At 65.5% G+C, this 12,220-nt stretch overlaps 1 protein-coding gene across 3 annotated transcripts in view; it reads left to right on the forward strand.

Moving 5' to 3' along the window:
- Positions 1–10,886, forward strand: part of VAC14 (VAC14 component of PIKFYVE complex) — a 93,413-nt gene extending 82,527 nt beyond the window's left edge. Inside the window, exons 15-19 of one of the 3 annotated variants that reach the window (XM_028501824.2) lie at positions 1,256–1,430; positions 2,788–2,906; positions 4,142–4,221; positions 6,147–6,297; positions 10,313–10,874. In XM_028501824.2, coding sequence (XP_028357625.1) covers positions 1,256–1,430; positions 2,788–2,906; positions 4,142–4,221; positions 6,147–6,297; positions 10,313–10,475 — 688 coding nt within the window. In that variant the 3' untranslated portion in view covers positions 10,476–10,874. Of the gene's footprint in view, positions 1–1,255; positions 1,431–2,787; positions 2,954–4,141; positions 4,222–6,146; positions 6,298–10,312 lie in introns of those variants that run through there. The other 2 variants (XM_036012188.1, XM_036012189.1) reach the window with 2 other exon arrangements.
- Positions 10,887–12,220: the final 1,334 nt, after the last annotated feature.

Raw genomic sequence — 12,220 nt, forward strand, 5'->3', positions numbered from 1 at the left:
CAGGGGAGCCCCCAGGTGATGGCAGAGCCTGGTGACCCCCACCCCCACCCCACTGCTTATCCTCAGCAGCCTTGTTTCAATTTCTCTGGTAGTTTCTTGCCCAAGTCTGCTGCTTCCGGCCTGGCCTAGGCTGGAGCCGCCTGTGCAGCGTTTGCGCTGGCTGGTGTGAGGTTTCTCCGGGCCTGAGGCAGGGAGGAATCTTGCGCAGTCTGGCCCCGAGGCACGGCCGGTGTTGAGAGGGAAGCAGGAAGCCGGTCCCTGACAGCCGGAGTTTCCTGCGAGTTCGGCTGCCTGGAGTGGACGGCTTCAGCCTCAGACCGTGTCCCCTCCAGCCCCAGGCGCGGTCCGTGGTGCTTCCCGGGAGCAGAGACTGGGAGTCAGGCAGACAGCTGGGGGTGGGTCCCCTCCTCACCAGCCACTCGCCCACCCTGCCGGCACAGGGGTCACCTTGGGAGGTCGGCAGGCTTCCTCTGAGCCTGTCCTTGAGACCCGGGTGTTACTACTGACATCACTTTGGCCCAGGGACCCTGGAAAAATTGTCCGTCTTTATTCTCTGGGTTCTCCGTTTTCCTTCTTACAAAATAGGGACTCCTTTCCAGCAAACCCAAGCCTTATCCCCCCGAGACTCACTAGAGAGGAGGCGGCAGAAAGGAAAAGTGGCCCTCGCTAGTCCCACGACCTCGGTCGAGTCGCTTCGGGCCTCCCTGTGCCAGAGCCTCATCGTCCGAACAGCGGAGAGGACACTCGGGCGGCCGTAGGGCGCGCTGCCCCACACATGCCCTGAGCCCGGCACGCTGCAGGCCTGTCTCAGGCCGGCGTGGCGGCGTGAACCACACACACCAGCTCCTGACCCGGGGGGCCCCGTGGGGAGGGCGCAGGGACCGCACACAGGTGACCCCGGCAGCGTTTGCAGAGTCTGTCAGAGTCTGTGAGGCAGAGAGAAGGTCTGGCCGGGAGGCCAGGAAGGCAGCGTGGGGCCCTGCGGCCACACGGGCAGCCGGAGTCCCTGCGGTGGTTGTCCTGGCCTGGCCTAGAGCTGGGGGGTGAATACAGCCTGCGGGCTCCGGAGGGGCTGGGCCACAGAGAGGGGTTTGGGAGGCATGGGGCCAGGCCCATGGGAGCAATGCCGACGGGCCCCCCACGGGCCCCACGCCAGCCCTGGGGAAAGGCAGATTTCCTCGGGGCCAACAGGGCCGGGAGAGGGTCCGAGGGTGAAGCCCGGTAGCTCCTGTAACGTGCTCTGCCTGCCCTCCAGGCAGCTCTGCCTCCTGCTGAACGCAGAGAACATCTTCCACTCGATGGCGGACATCCTGCTCCGGGAAGAAGACCTCAAGTTCGCCTCCACCATGGTGCACACCCTCAACACCATCCTGCTCACCTCCACAGAGCTATTCCAGCTGCGCAACCAGCTCAAGGACCTGAAGACCCTGGTACTGGCGTCCGTGGGCCCTGGCCTCGGGCTTCGCCCTGTGTGCACACGGCGCTCCGCCGTGCCAGCCCCCACCGCCCCAGCAGGTTCTCGGGAGGAGGCAGGGTGAAACTGGAGATCTCCCCGGTGCAGTGTGCGGTACGGTGCCCCCGGGGTTGGCTCCGTGTCGGCACGGCCACGGGACGAGTCCCCGCCAGGTCCCCCGGAGCGGCACTGCAGAGGTCTCCACCCACAGAAGGCCCTGCACCCTGCTCCAGGGTCCACGTGCCCCCGCTGGCACTGCCCCGGCACACACACAGTGGGGTCGGTTGTGGGACCCAACAGGGTGAGGCTCTCTGGGTGCTACAGCCCTATCAGGGTCAGGCCTGTGGGCTGTCACCCTGCCAGAGACCAGGGGTTACTGCCCGCTTGGCCCCTCCCTGGCCCTGCCCTGGCCCTGCTCTCCCACAGGCATATCAGTCTCAAAAGGCACCCTGTCGGAAGCCAGGGTGTCACAGCACTGCCTATCCCAGTCTTTGGGTGAGGACCCCCAGGCTGGCCAGAGAGCAGGGAGGCACTCACCGTCCCACCATCCTGCTCTGGGCGCCATTGTCAAAGTCTCGCTCAGCCTGGGGACAGAGGCTGAGCGGCAGAGCGTCTCCAGGGGCGGCCCGTGGCTCCGGGGGTTTTATCCCCGATCAGGGCTGTGGCCACCACCCCCACGCCCTCCCTCCCAGCTCAGACCCTGCACCCACCCCTTCCCAGGGGCATCAGGCCTGGTCCAAGGGCATCTGGGGCCACCAGGCTCCCAGTGATCCAGGCCACACCCCGGGCTCCTCCCTGTGGTTCCTCTCAGACATTCACAGGGGCCTTAGCAATCTTGCTCCGGGCAGGGGCTGCCCCGACTGTGGGCTCAGCTCCTGGGCTGGTTCCTGAGGTCAAGGTGGGCCACAGAGGAGGGAGGACAGACGGTGTCTGAGGACGAGGGGAACTCCCACCCCACCCACACTCTGCGCCCTCCCCTCACACCCCCTCCGGCCCCCCAGGCTCCTGGAATGCAGGGTCCCGGGGACAACAATTAACTGTTATTTGCCGAGAGCAGAAATGCCAGCACCAAGGACAGGCTCACTCCCCTCCGGGCGTCACCACCACCACGTGGCCTGTGGGACCGGGAGTAATGACAGGGTCTGAGGAGGAGCTGTCAGCATTTCCTTTGTGACGGCATGTTCCCAGCCGGGCTGCCAGACAGCTCGAGGTGCTGAGCTGGCTCCTGGCTCTCCAGAAGGGCCCTCCCCTCCCCGGGGACCCCAGGGACCCCCGGGGGAAGGAGCAGGCAGGGGGACCGGGGCTCTGCTAACTGCTCACACCTCTTTCCCCAGGAGAGCCAGAACCTGTTCTGCTGCCTGTACCGCTCCTGGTGCCACAACCCAGTCACCACGGTGTCCCTCTGCTTCCTCACCCAGAACTATCGGCACGCGTACGACCTCATCCAGAAGTTGTATCCTTCGCTTTCACAGTGCTCCGGGTGCAGCTGCTGAAGGACAGGTGGGGGCCAGGAGCTCCCCCACCCCCTGCCCCAGGGAGCAGTCCGGCCGTGCCTGCACCTGCCCTGGGCCTGTGACATCGGCCGTTAGGGGCCTCGGAGGGTCTGTCTGCTGCGGGCAGCAAGCAGGGCCACCCCAAGCCTCGGGGAGTGGGGCTGGCTCTGGGGAAACCTCGTGGTTTCCATCTTGGTGTGGGAGCCCGGGTGCTCTCACAGGGTGCTCTCCCAGGCAGGGTGCACTCTGCTCCTGCACATCCCGCTGAGCCCTGGGCCGGGAGTGAGGGCCTGTGGGCTTGAGCGGAGTGTCAGCGGTGGCATTGCTGGTGAGGAGCTCGGGGACCTTCAGGGACAGCAGAGCCAGCACCAGCAGGCCCCGCAGATGACACCGCGGGGAGAAGCGGGCTGGGCAGGAGACCTCAGGAAGAGGGAAGACCCCGGCACAGCTCAGGGCCTGCCTCAGCGAAAGGCATTGGTGGTCAGGTTCTGTTTAAAACACTGTAAAGCAACCCAGCCACCTCTGTGAATGCCAGGTGTGGGACCCCGGATTGGAGAGCTACTTAGGACATAACATTGGTCTCCTTCCCGGATCGGCCCGGAGTTGAGGGCGAAAAGGTAAGGGGCCCTGAGGTGTTTCCTTCCAGGGTCAGCCGTGGCCTTGCCCGGCTCCCTCAGGGTGCCTGCCCTCTGTCCACAATCTAGATTTGCTTCACTCGGTCGTTTGTGCGGACCAGGGACCTCAGGTCGCACGTGTGCCGCAGCCCTGACCTTGGCCCAGCTGACGGGCGCCCACCCGGACAGGAGCGGGGCCCCTCCTGCCGGGCCCTCCCCCAGGGGCTGCAGGGCTGCGATAAGAGCCTTTCCGAGCCCGAGCCCGGGATCACAAAGGAGAGCGCTGCCGGAGCAGAGCGTGAGGGCCCGGGCGGGGGGACGGCCATGCCACTTTTCACTGAAAGGGACACAAAAGCATGGGGAAAATAGACTAATGTCCTTCGTCTGCGGAATCGGCCTGGGCAGAAGCCGGCTCTGCGCCTCAGAAGCCGGACCCGGAGGGAGGGGGGCAGCTCTGCGCTGCTGGGTCAAGCCCCCCAGTCCCACCCAGCTCCCCAGCTTCCTGCACCCCCAGCTGAGACCCCTCCCAGAGGCGGGCTGTCCTGACCCCGCAGGCAGGCTTTCCTTGACGGCCCACCCAGCGGGGACCTGGAGGTCACTGTGGACTTCCTCACAGAGGTGGACAAGCTGGTGCAGCTGATCGAGTGCCCCATCTTCACGTGTAAGGGTGCCACCTCTGGCCTCCGGCCAGCCTGGGGTGCAGCGGGCTGAAGCCACACTCCGGGAGGGAGGCAGCGGGGGAGAGGGCAGCCCCCCCCAGGGACGCTCTGGAACGCTAGGAATGTAGGGCTGGGCGCACAGTCGGGCTGAGGAGACCAGATGGTGCGGAGCTGGGACACGTGGCACCAGAATGCGGGGCCTGCCCTTGGGCCTCAGGGTAGGTCTTACGGACACGCCAGCGCGGACAGCACAACCCACCCGAAGGCTAACGTCGTCCCTGCCGGGGAGAACTGGAGTGGGGCTGTCGGGGGCCAGGGGGCGGCTGTCCCAGAGCTGTTGTGGCCCCTTCCTCCAGGAAGAGCCTGAGGGGCCCTGGCCCACCTGCAGGCGCTCCTGCGTGCCCGGGAGCCACACACTCGTCTCCCGCAGTGTGGGCTGGCACTTGCTGGGAGCCGTTGGGCGGGAACCGTCTGATTGTAACACCCAGGCTCAACGTGCAGAAGTGGCAGCTGGTGGGGCAGGCATAGCTCTTGGCGCCTCCAGCACAGCGATTGAATGAAACTCCTGTGCTTTCAGTGCAGTGGGGAAGCTGGGAGGCAGCCCTGCTGGTGGCTACCCTCCTGCCAAGCTGGCCACCCAGGCCCCCTGCTCCCTGGTGGTGCTTTTGACCTGCCCGGGCCGTGCCCACCAGCCATTGCCCTGGAGCCCGGCGGCAGACACGGGCTGGGGGCGGTGAGGGTCAGCCCCAGCCCACCCGAAGAGAAGGCAGCTTCTCCAGATAGCTGATACAAAAGCGGAGGAAGCCCCGCTCCCAGTGGAGGACCCCTAAGCCTGTCCCAAGTGGTCCCCTGACCTGACATCTCGCTTCCCTGCAGGCCTCCCAGGACAGCCAGGCATGTGCGCCCCTGGAGTCAGGTCCAGCCTGACCCTAGAAAAGCCACAAGCATCTTCTCTCCGGGCCCAGGGCTTAGTTGGGGCGACCACAGCAGATGCACCCTAGTCCTGCCGAGCACCCGTTCCAGCCCTGGGTGGCCTAGACCCCTCCAGCAGCCAGCTTGGCCCCGAAGGCCCAGCTTCCCCCAGGGCTGGCAGTGGGCTTTGGCCTCAGATGGGCCCAGGCTTGTGCTGGTGTCACAGGGCTTGGGACCGCTGCTCAGGTCTCCGCTGGTGCTTCCTGCCTTGTCCTGGCCCCTGGGCCTGGCTGCTCCCTCTCCCGGTGCCAGCCCAGTCCCCGCACAGCTGCGGAGTGACGTGGCCTCTCTGGGACTGTGTCTCAGCTCCACAAAGGGTCCCCAGACGGGGCCAAGAGACACAAGAAGGTAGAAGCTAGTGGCTCTCCTAGAGGGGCTCAGAGGGCGGAAGGCTGGGCCTGTGTGGTGCCTGTGTGGTTGGGACGGGCTCTGGGTGGGGCCGGGGCGTGTCTCCTGTCTGCTGGGCTGGCGGCAGGGCCGGCTTCTGAGGCGGGCCTGAAGCCCCCACCAGACACTCCTGGGCTTGGTGTGTGTTTAAGCCACACGCAGGAGCGCTTTCCATCCTGCCCTCCCTTAAAGCCGCCCTAATCCACTCTCTCCGGCTCACCCTATTTATAGCTCTCCTGCTGGCACGTGCAGAGCAGACAGGGGAGCTGCCACGGTACAGCTCGAGCCCCTCCACCCCGTTACTAGGGAGGCAGGGAGCCTGGGGGCAGGGGCCCAGCCCCAGGAGCAGGGTGGGTATCGCCGGGCTGAGCAGACGGACAGGCGGATGGGTAGGAAGAAAGGAGGATGAGATCATGGGGACAGCTAAGCGCCCCTGGACGGCCTGGCTGTTGAGGAACTCCGCTCTGGTTCTGTGCCACAGCCACCTGGCTGGCTCTCTCCTGGCCAGGGTAAGGTGTGTTACGGGACAGTGTTAGGCCTTTGACCCCTGCCCTCTGCCCTCTTGCAGATCTGCGCCTGCAGCTGCTGGATGTGAAGAACAACCCGTACCTGATCAAGGCCCTCTACGGCCTGCTCATGCTCCTGCCCCAGAGCAGCGCCTTCCAGCTGCTCTCCCACCGGCTCCAGTGCGTGCCCAACCCCGAGCTGCTGCAGACCGAGTGAGTGCCGGGCCGGGCCCGCACCCTCCGCCTCCGTGAGGGCAGAGGTGCTGCCGCCAAGCAAGTTCAGGGCCGGAGGAGCCCGGAGAGAAAGCAGTGCTGCAGGGGGCTGCTGAGGGTCCCCCTGACCTAGGCATCAGACCCCTCTGTCACTGCAGACCCTGTCCACCCTACAGCCACTTGCCCGTGGCCCTCTCATTTCCGTATCAGAACACCACCACCACCAGGCTGGGGGATTCTGGGAGTGGGTGGTGGGAAGTAGTGACACCTTCTCTAAGAACCAGGGTTGAGTTCATCGAAAATGTCAGAGGGCTCACCCAGACCAAGGCCGCTGGAGAGAAACTCCAGGAAGGGGAGGAGTTGCCGCCCCAGTTCAGGGACAGTGTCCCAGGTGGCAGATGGGCCGGACAGCCAGACAGGGCCCACTTCCGGGCCTCAGGCAGTCCCCTCTGTCTACGGCAGGGGCTTAAGCCTGGGCCGCTGAAGACCCCAGCCCCCCTGGGACCTTTTCAGTGCCTCCTGGGAGGGTGGGGGGTAGGGTGCACCGGTGGCTGCATTGCTCCGGTCCTGCCCATGGGAAGAACAGGTACGAGACACACCTCTGCCGAGAGGCCCAGCACAGGCCGCTCTGGCAGGAGGGCTGCAGCCCCTGGGAGGTCCAGACTCCCACCCGAACCCACTGCTGGCCTGGCCCCCAGAGCCTGTTGGGCCGTGTCTATATTTGGTAACCCTTGGAGGCTTTGCCTCATCCACAGGCATTTGGCATCCGAGATGGAAAATTTCACTTGTCAGGTCTCCATGGAAACAGGCAGAGCCACTGAGAAGATTTACGCTGAATGGAGCGCGCCCAGCTTGCATCAGATGCCCTGTGTCTAGAATTCCCTCCCGGGCTGTTCAAGCCACTCGGCGGGCCTGGCGCCTCGCTCTGGGAAGGGCCTCGGGCCTTTGCCACCGGGACGGACGCAGGTCGCCTTGAGATGGGCCTGCCTGGCACCCAGCCCCTGATCCGAGCCCCTGTGCCCACCGTGCCGTCGGGCTCAAGCTCCCCCCACCCGGCCTGGCCTCTCCACAGGCTGGGTGCGGGCACCTGACTGGGGGTCCGTCCCCAGCCAACCAGAGGGACTTGGGCCTCAGCTAGTGGTCCCGCGAGGAAGACCCAGGTCCTGCCCACCCTGATCCTTTCCCCGACGAGAGCTCTTCAGGGTGGCAGTGCTGGGCACTGTCCCAGCCGCTCACGGTGCCGCCGGATAAATCCCAGGGGAGCAGGGAACAGCGTGGAGTTGGGTTTGTGTTTGGGGAGAGAGGCCTGAAGCCGCACTGGGCTTCGCTGGCCTCACCTGTGCATAGGCCTCCTGGGCCCTGACAGGTGTTGGGGCCGCCGAGGCAGGCGCTCAGGAGAGAAGGTGTGGTGGGAGGGGAGGAGGAGGCAGGAGGGGCTGCGTCCCTGGGAACGCTGGTGCCCCCCTTTCAGGAACCAGCCTGCCTTCCTGGGGTGGACCTCTGGGCCAGGCCGTGGGCCCCGTGCTGCTAAGGGCGAGTCCTTTCCCCCAGCTCTGCCGGCTACATCCCCTCCGTATCTCAGAACAGTCAGACCCTCCTGCACACCCCGGGCCGGGGCAGGGCGGGTGTGCAGAGGGAGGCCGGGAAACCACCGCTCCTGCAGGAGCCCCGTGGCCCGTCGGGGAAGTCTCAGGACGAGGGGCTGAGGCCTCTGCACAGAGGAGCCTGCAGGTCAGGGGACAGTCCCCAGGCCTGGGTTAGGGTCTGGCCCGAACCCTGGGACCTCAGGCCAGCCCCCACACTTACCCTGGGGTGCTTTACTGGCGAATGAGCATCTAGACTGAAGGGTTGCACGAGGCCCTGCCCAGTCCTCAGGGCTCTGGGCTCCCAGCCATTCTCAGCAAGGACCTAGGGGGCTGCCATAGATGCAGGCAGGGAGCGCTGGGTGAGGGAGGGCCTCCGGAACAGCTGGAGGAGGGGTCAGGTTTCGGGCCAGCACAGAGGGACAGCTCACACCCTAGAGAGGGGCGGAGGACGGTCTCAGCCCCTCGAGGGACAGGCAGCTGGAAGACAGCTGAGGGGGCTCTGTGGTTCTCGCCCCTCCTCGTGCTGTGTGCTCAAGGCGCCGGCAGGGCTAGGGGACCCTGGCCCCCCACTCCAGCTTCCGGGCCGCTCCCCAAGGACCATCTCAGTGAGGCCGGAGAGACCCTCTGAAGGAGAAGCTGGTGACGCTCAGCAGCAGTAGCCTGGTGACAGGTGCCTGGGTGGGGCGGCAGGAGAGAGGACCGGCTCCAGGCCACCCAAGTGTCCTGCAGCCCCTCACTGCCTGAGGGTGGGGAACAGGAAGAGAACAGGGTGGGCAGTGCCCTCTGTGGCAGGCAGGGAGAGGAGCGCTGGACTCCGTGCTCTGAGGAGATCGCCCCCCACCCCCATGGGACACACCCCTCCCTGCTCCCAAGACGTCAGGCCAGGCAGGGTCTGCCCACAGGGAGGCTGGGTCACGGGGGACAAGACGAATTGCCAGCACTAGGACCCCCCCCAACCCTGGCACATATTTGCACGTCACCATTCACGGTCGAGTCTCCACAGAAGCCCTTCATCTCAGTGCCACCTCGGGACCTAATGCCCCGGCATGCCAGGGGTGTTGAGGGGGCCGCATGCAGACCCTGCACACCCAGCCTCGAATGACATACCTCAGCATCATCTCTGTGGCCTCATGTTTCAGGTCTGGGTTGGGTCTGCATGCAGCTACGTCACACAGTTAGTGGTCCCAACCCCAGGCTGTCCCTCAGCCTCCCCTGCTCACAGGGGACTTGAAAGCAGCCGCCAGAGTCCAGAGTGCTGCCTGCAGCCTGGCGCTCTTAGAGCAGGCCCCGCTTTTTGGTCTTCGTTGGACTAGTATTACCTGAGTGAGGGAGCCCGGGCTTGAGGCTCCCTCAAGGCCCAGGGAAGAAGCAGCCATAGCCACCAAGGTGTTTGCAGGCAAAGCGTCTTCGACAGGAGACAGGAAGGGAACAGGCTGAGGAGGGGTGCAAGGGGCCACCTCCAGCCAGGCTCCAGAGGTCATCCGCCACGGGAAGGGGAGCTGCCCCGGGCCAACCCAGGAGCCTGGTGATGGTCGGCGATGCCTGTCAGGCTCAGACCGTCAGTCGCCTGTACCTTACCCAGGGCCAGGCTCACCAGCGAGGGCTCCACTCGGGTGAAGCACCTCCACGTTTCCCCCAGTTAGCATGCAGGAGGAGCGCAGTCTGTCAGGGGACTCCCTGCTGGAGGGATGGTTAGGAATGGGGATGGGGGCCTAAGGGGACCTGGTCCCCAAGGGCAAGCGAAACCCTGGGTTCACAGGGGCAGCAGGGCTGTAGGGAGCATCAGGCGCACTGTAACCACAGTGCCCAGCCTGGGCTGTTGTACAGAGCGCTGGGGGAGGGCTGTGTAGGAGCCGTGGTCAGCATGCCCAGCGATGGCCGAGACCAGCTTCCCTTACCCGGGGACAGGGAGCGCCTGCAGGCTTCTGGCTCCCCACCCTCGAAAACAGATGTCCTGCCAAGTTGAGGGCCCAGTAGAGATTCTCCAGCCATCCCTGTTGTCCCTCGCCCTGCCCCAGAGAAAGGACCAGGCTGCCTCCTTCCCCCATCCCTGGACCCTGTTCCAGGCCCCAGCTGGCTTCCTGGCTGGCTGCTAGCCCTGGCTTTCACCCCAAAGGGAGCCACTCGTAAACAGGAAATGCTTCCCAATGCGATGCCTGCCCTGGGCGCTGTTGCCAGCCCGCAGGCTGAAGGCCATGTGCAAGCAGCAGTGTTGACTAGTCTCCCCAGCTGCGGGGGAGGGGGTGTCCATGGGGCTCCTCGACGCCGTGGGGTTGTTGGGGAGGGGGTGCTGGGCCTGAGGCAGACAGACTCCCCAAGGTTGAGTCCCACCAGCCTGTGGCCCTGCCCTCCTGTGTCTGGTGCTGCCCCCCACCAGCCCCCTCGTGTGCGGAGACACTGACGCTGACCCTTTCTGCGCCCTTTCCCAGAGACAGCGTGAAGGCAGCCCCCAAGTTGCAGGCAGCGGACTCCCCCAGCATCGACTATGCCGAGCTGCTGCAGCACTTTGAGAAGGTCCAGAAGAAGCACCTGGAAGTGAGGCACCAGCGAAGCGGGCGTGGGGACCACCTGGACCGGAGAGTTGTCCTCTGACAGGCCTGGCATGGAAAAGGACCAAAGGAGCGGTCCAGGGAGCACGTGGGATCTGCAGGCCCCCTCCCCACAGAGCCCGAGGACCTGCTGCCAGCCTGGGGCTGGGGGGAGGTGGAGGCTGTTCTGTCCACCCAAACTCTTCTCACAGCCCAGCCCCCTGGGCCCCAGAACCATCCAGCATTCCAATGAAGCTGGCTTCCCACCAGGGTGGGGCCGCAGCCTCAGATGCCACCTATCCTCCGGAATAGGTCGCTTTGGAATACCCTCTTGTGAAAGAGCGTGACCCGAGCCCACCAGAGCTCTGGCCTCCTGCGATGTTTATACAGACCTGTCCACACGTGGGGGCCAGCGCAGAGGTCCACGGGAATGATGCATCCCCTGCCCCAATAAATAAATAACAGAAAACCCTCGGCCTGCACCTGCCTGCTCCTTCCCACTGGCATCTGCTCCTGCCTGGTGCCACAGTGGCCCGAGGACCTCACCACCTATCCTGGCGATGCCCTGGGGGACCCAGCTCTCACCCCTGGGACCTGCCCCTTCTTCCTTGAGAGCACTAAGCACTGGCCTCCCTGAGTCCCTCCCAGGCACCTAATCTGACTTTTCCATCCTGATTCCCCCAGAGACAATGGGACATGTCCCCATGGGACAGGTGAACTGAGCTCACCTCAGAAGTTTCTGAATGAGAGGGCCTTGCACCCCACCAAACTCTGCAGACACTGTGGGTGGAAAGCAAGGCCCAGACCAGTGCAAGGAGGGAGGGGGCTTCCCAGGTGCCCACCCCTTGATTTGGCTAAATGAGCCTCACCCCACCACACCTGTAGGCCTGGGTCCCCCCACCCCCAACTTTGGGAAGCCTCAGATCTGTCTAACAGCTCCCAAATGGCTCTCAGGGCCCCTGAAGCCGGAGAGAAGGAGCTTTTCCCCAGAGTCCCAGTGCCTCTAGGAGGGTGGGTTTCACTGCTGGAGTCTTCCAGAGTCGCTGTACTGGCTTTAGCCCACGTGCACGCATGTTCGTCCACACACACATAGTGGGATGTGACCCACTTCTGCCCTGCTGACCTGACAGTTCCCACCGCAAGAAAGGAGTTTGCCAGAGGGGTGGGACACTACTACCCCCAAAAGCCTGGCCTCAAGCACCGCATCCAGGTGGCATCGGCACCTCTTGGAAAAGGAGCCAAAGAACTTCTGGAGGAAGGTCCGAACTCTTCTGTGCCTGGCTGAAAGGCCCATGGCGGGCCGCCCTCAGGACACCTTGTGCCCCTGCTGGGTGTGGTGCGGGCATCCCACGGGATGCTGCCAGGGGCCCCCAGCCCTCGAGGGTCTGCCGAAAGCGCGGGAAGCCCCGGCCGGAGACCAAAGGCTGAAAGGCAGTGGTGAGCCCCTAGCCGGGGGCGGGTCTCAGCCCCGCGGGGTAGCCGGCCGGCCCCGCCCCAGCGCCGCCCCGACCCGCGGTGGCGCCCGCGCCGCCGGCCCCGCTCGCCGGACCAGTCTGGCCGCGCTGGGTTCGGATTTCAAAGCTCTGGAGCCTGGCGGCGAATGGGCCTGCGCCCGCCCGGCGGTTCCCACAGCCCCTCCCGCCTCGACCCCCTCCCCCCGCGGTCCCCCTCGCCGCGCCCACGTGACGCCCGCGCCGCGGCGGCTCCGGTTACCGCCGCCTCAGTCCCCGCGCCGAGGCTGCGCCGCCAGCTGCCCGCGCCGCGCCCCCCGCGCCGCCGCCAGCCCCGCCGCGACATGGCCTGCGCCGC

The sequence above is a fragment of the Phyllostomus discolor genome, chromosome 12, assembly GCF_004126475.2.
Source record: "Phyllostomus discolor isolate MPI-MPIP mPhyDis1 chromosome 12, mPhyDis1.pri.v3, whole genome shotgun sequence".
Classification (NCBI taxonomy): Eukaryota; Metazoa; Chordata; class Mammalia; order Chiroptera; family Phyllostomidae; genus Phyllostomus; species Phyllostomus discolor.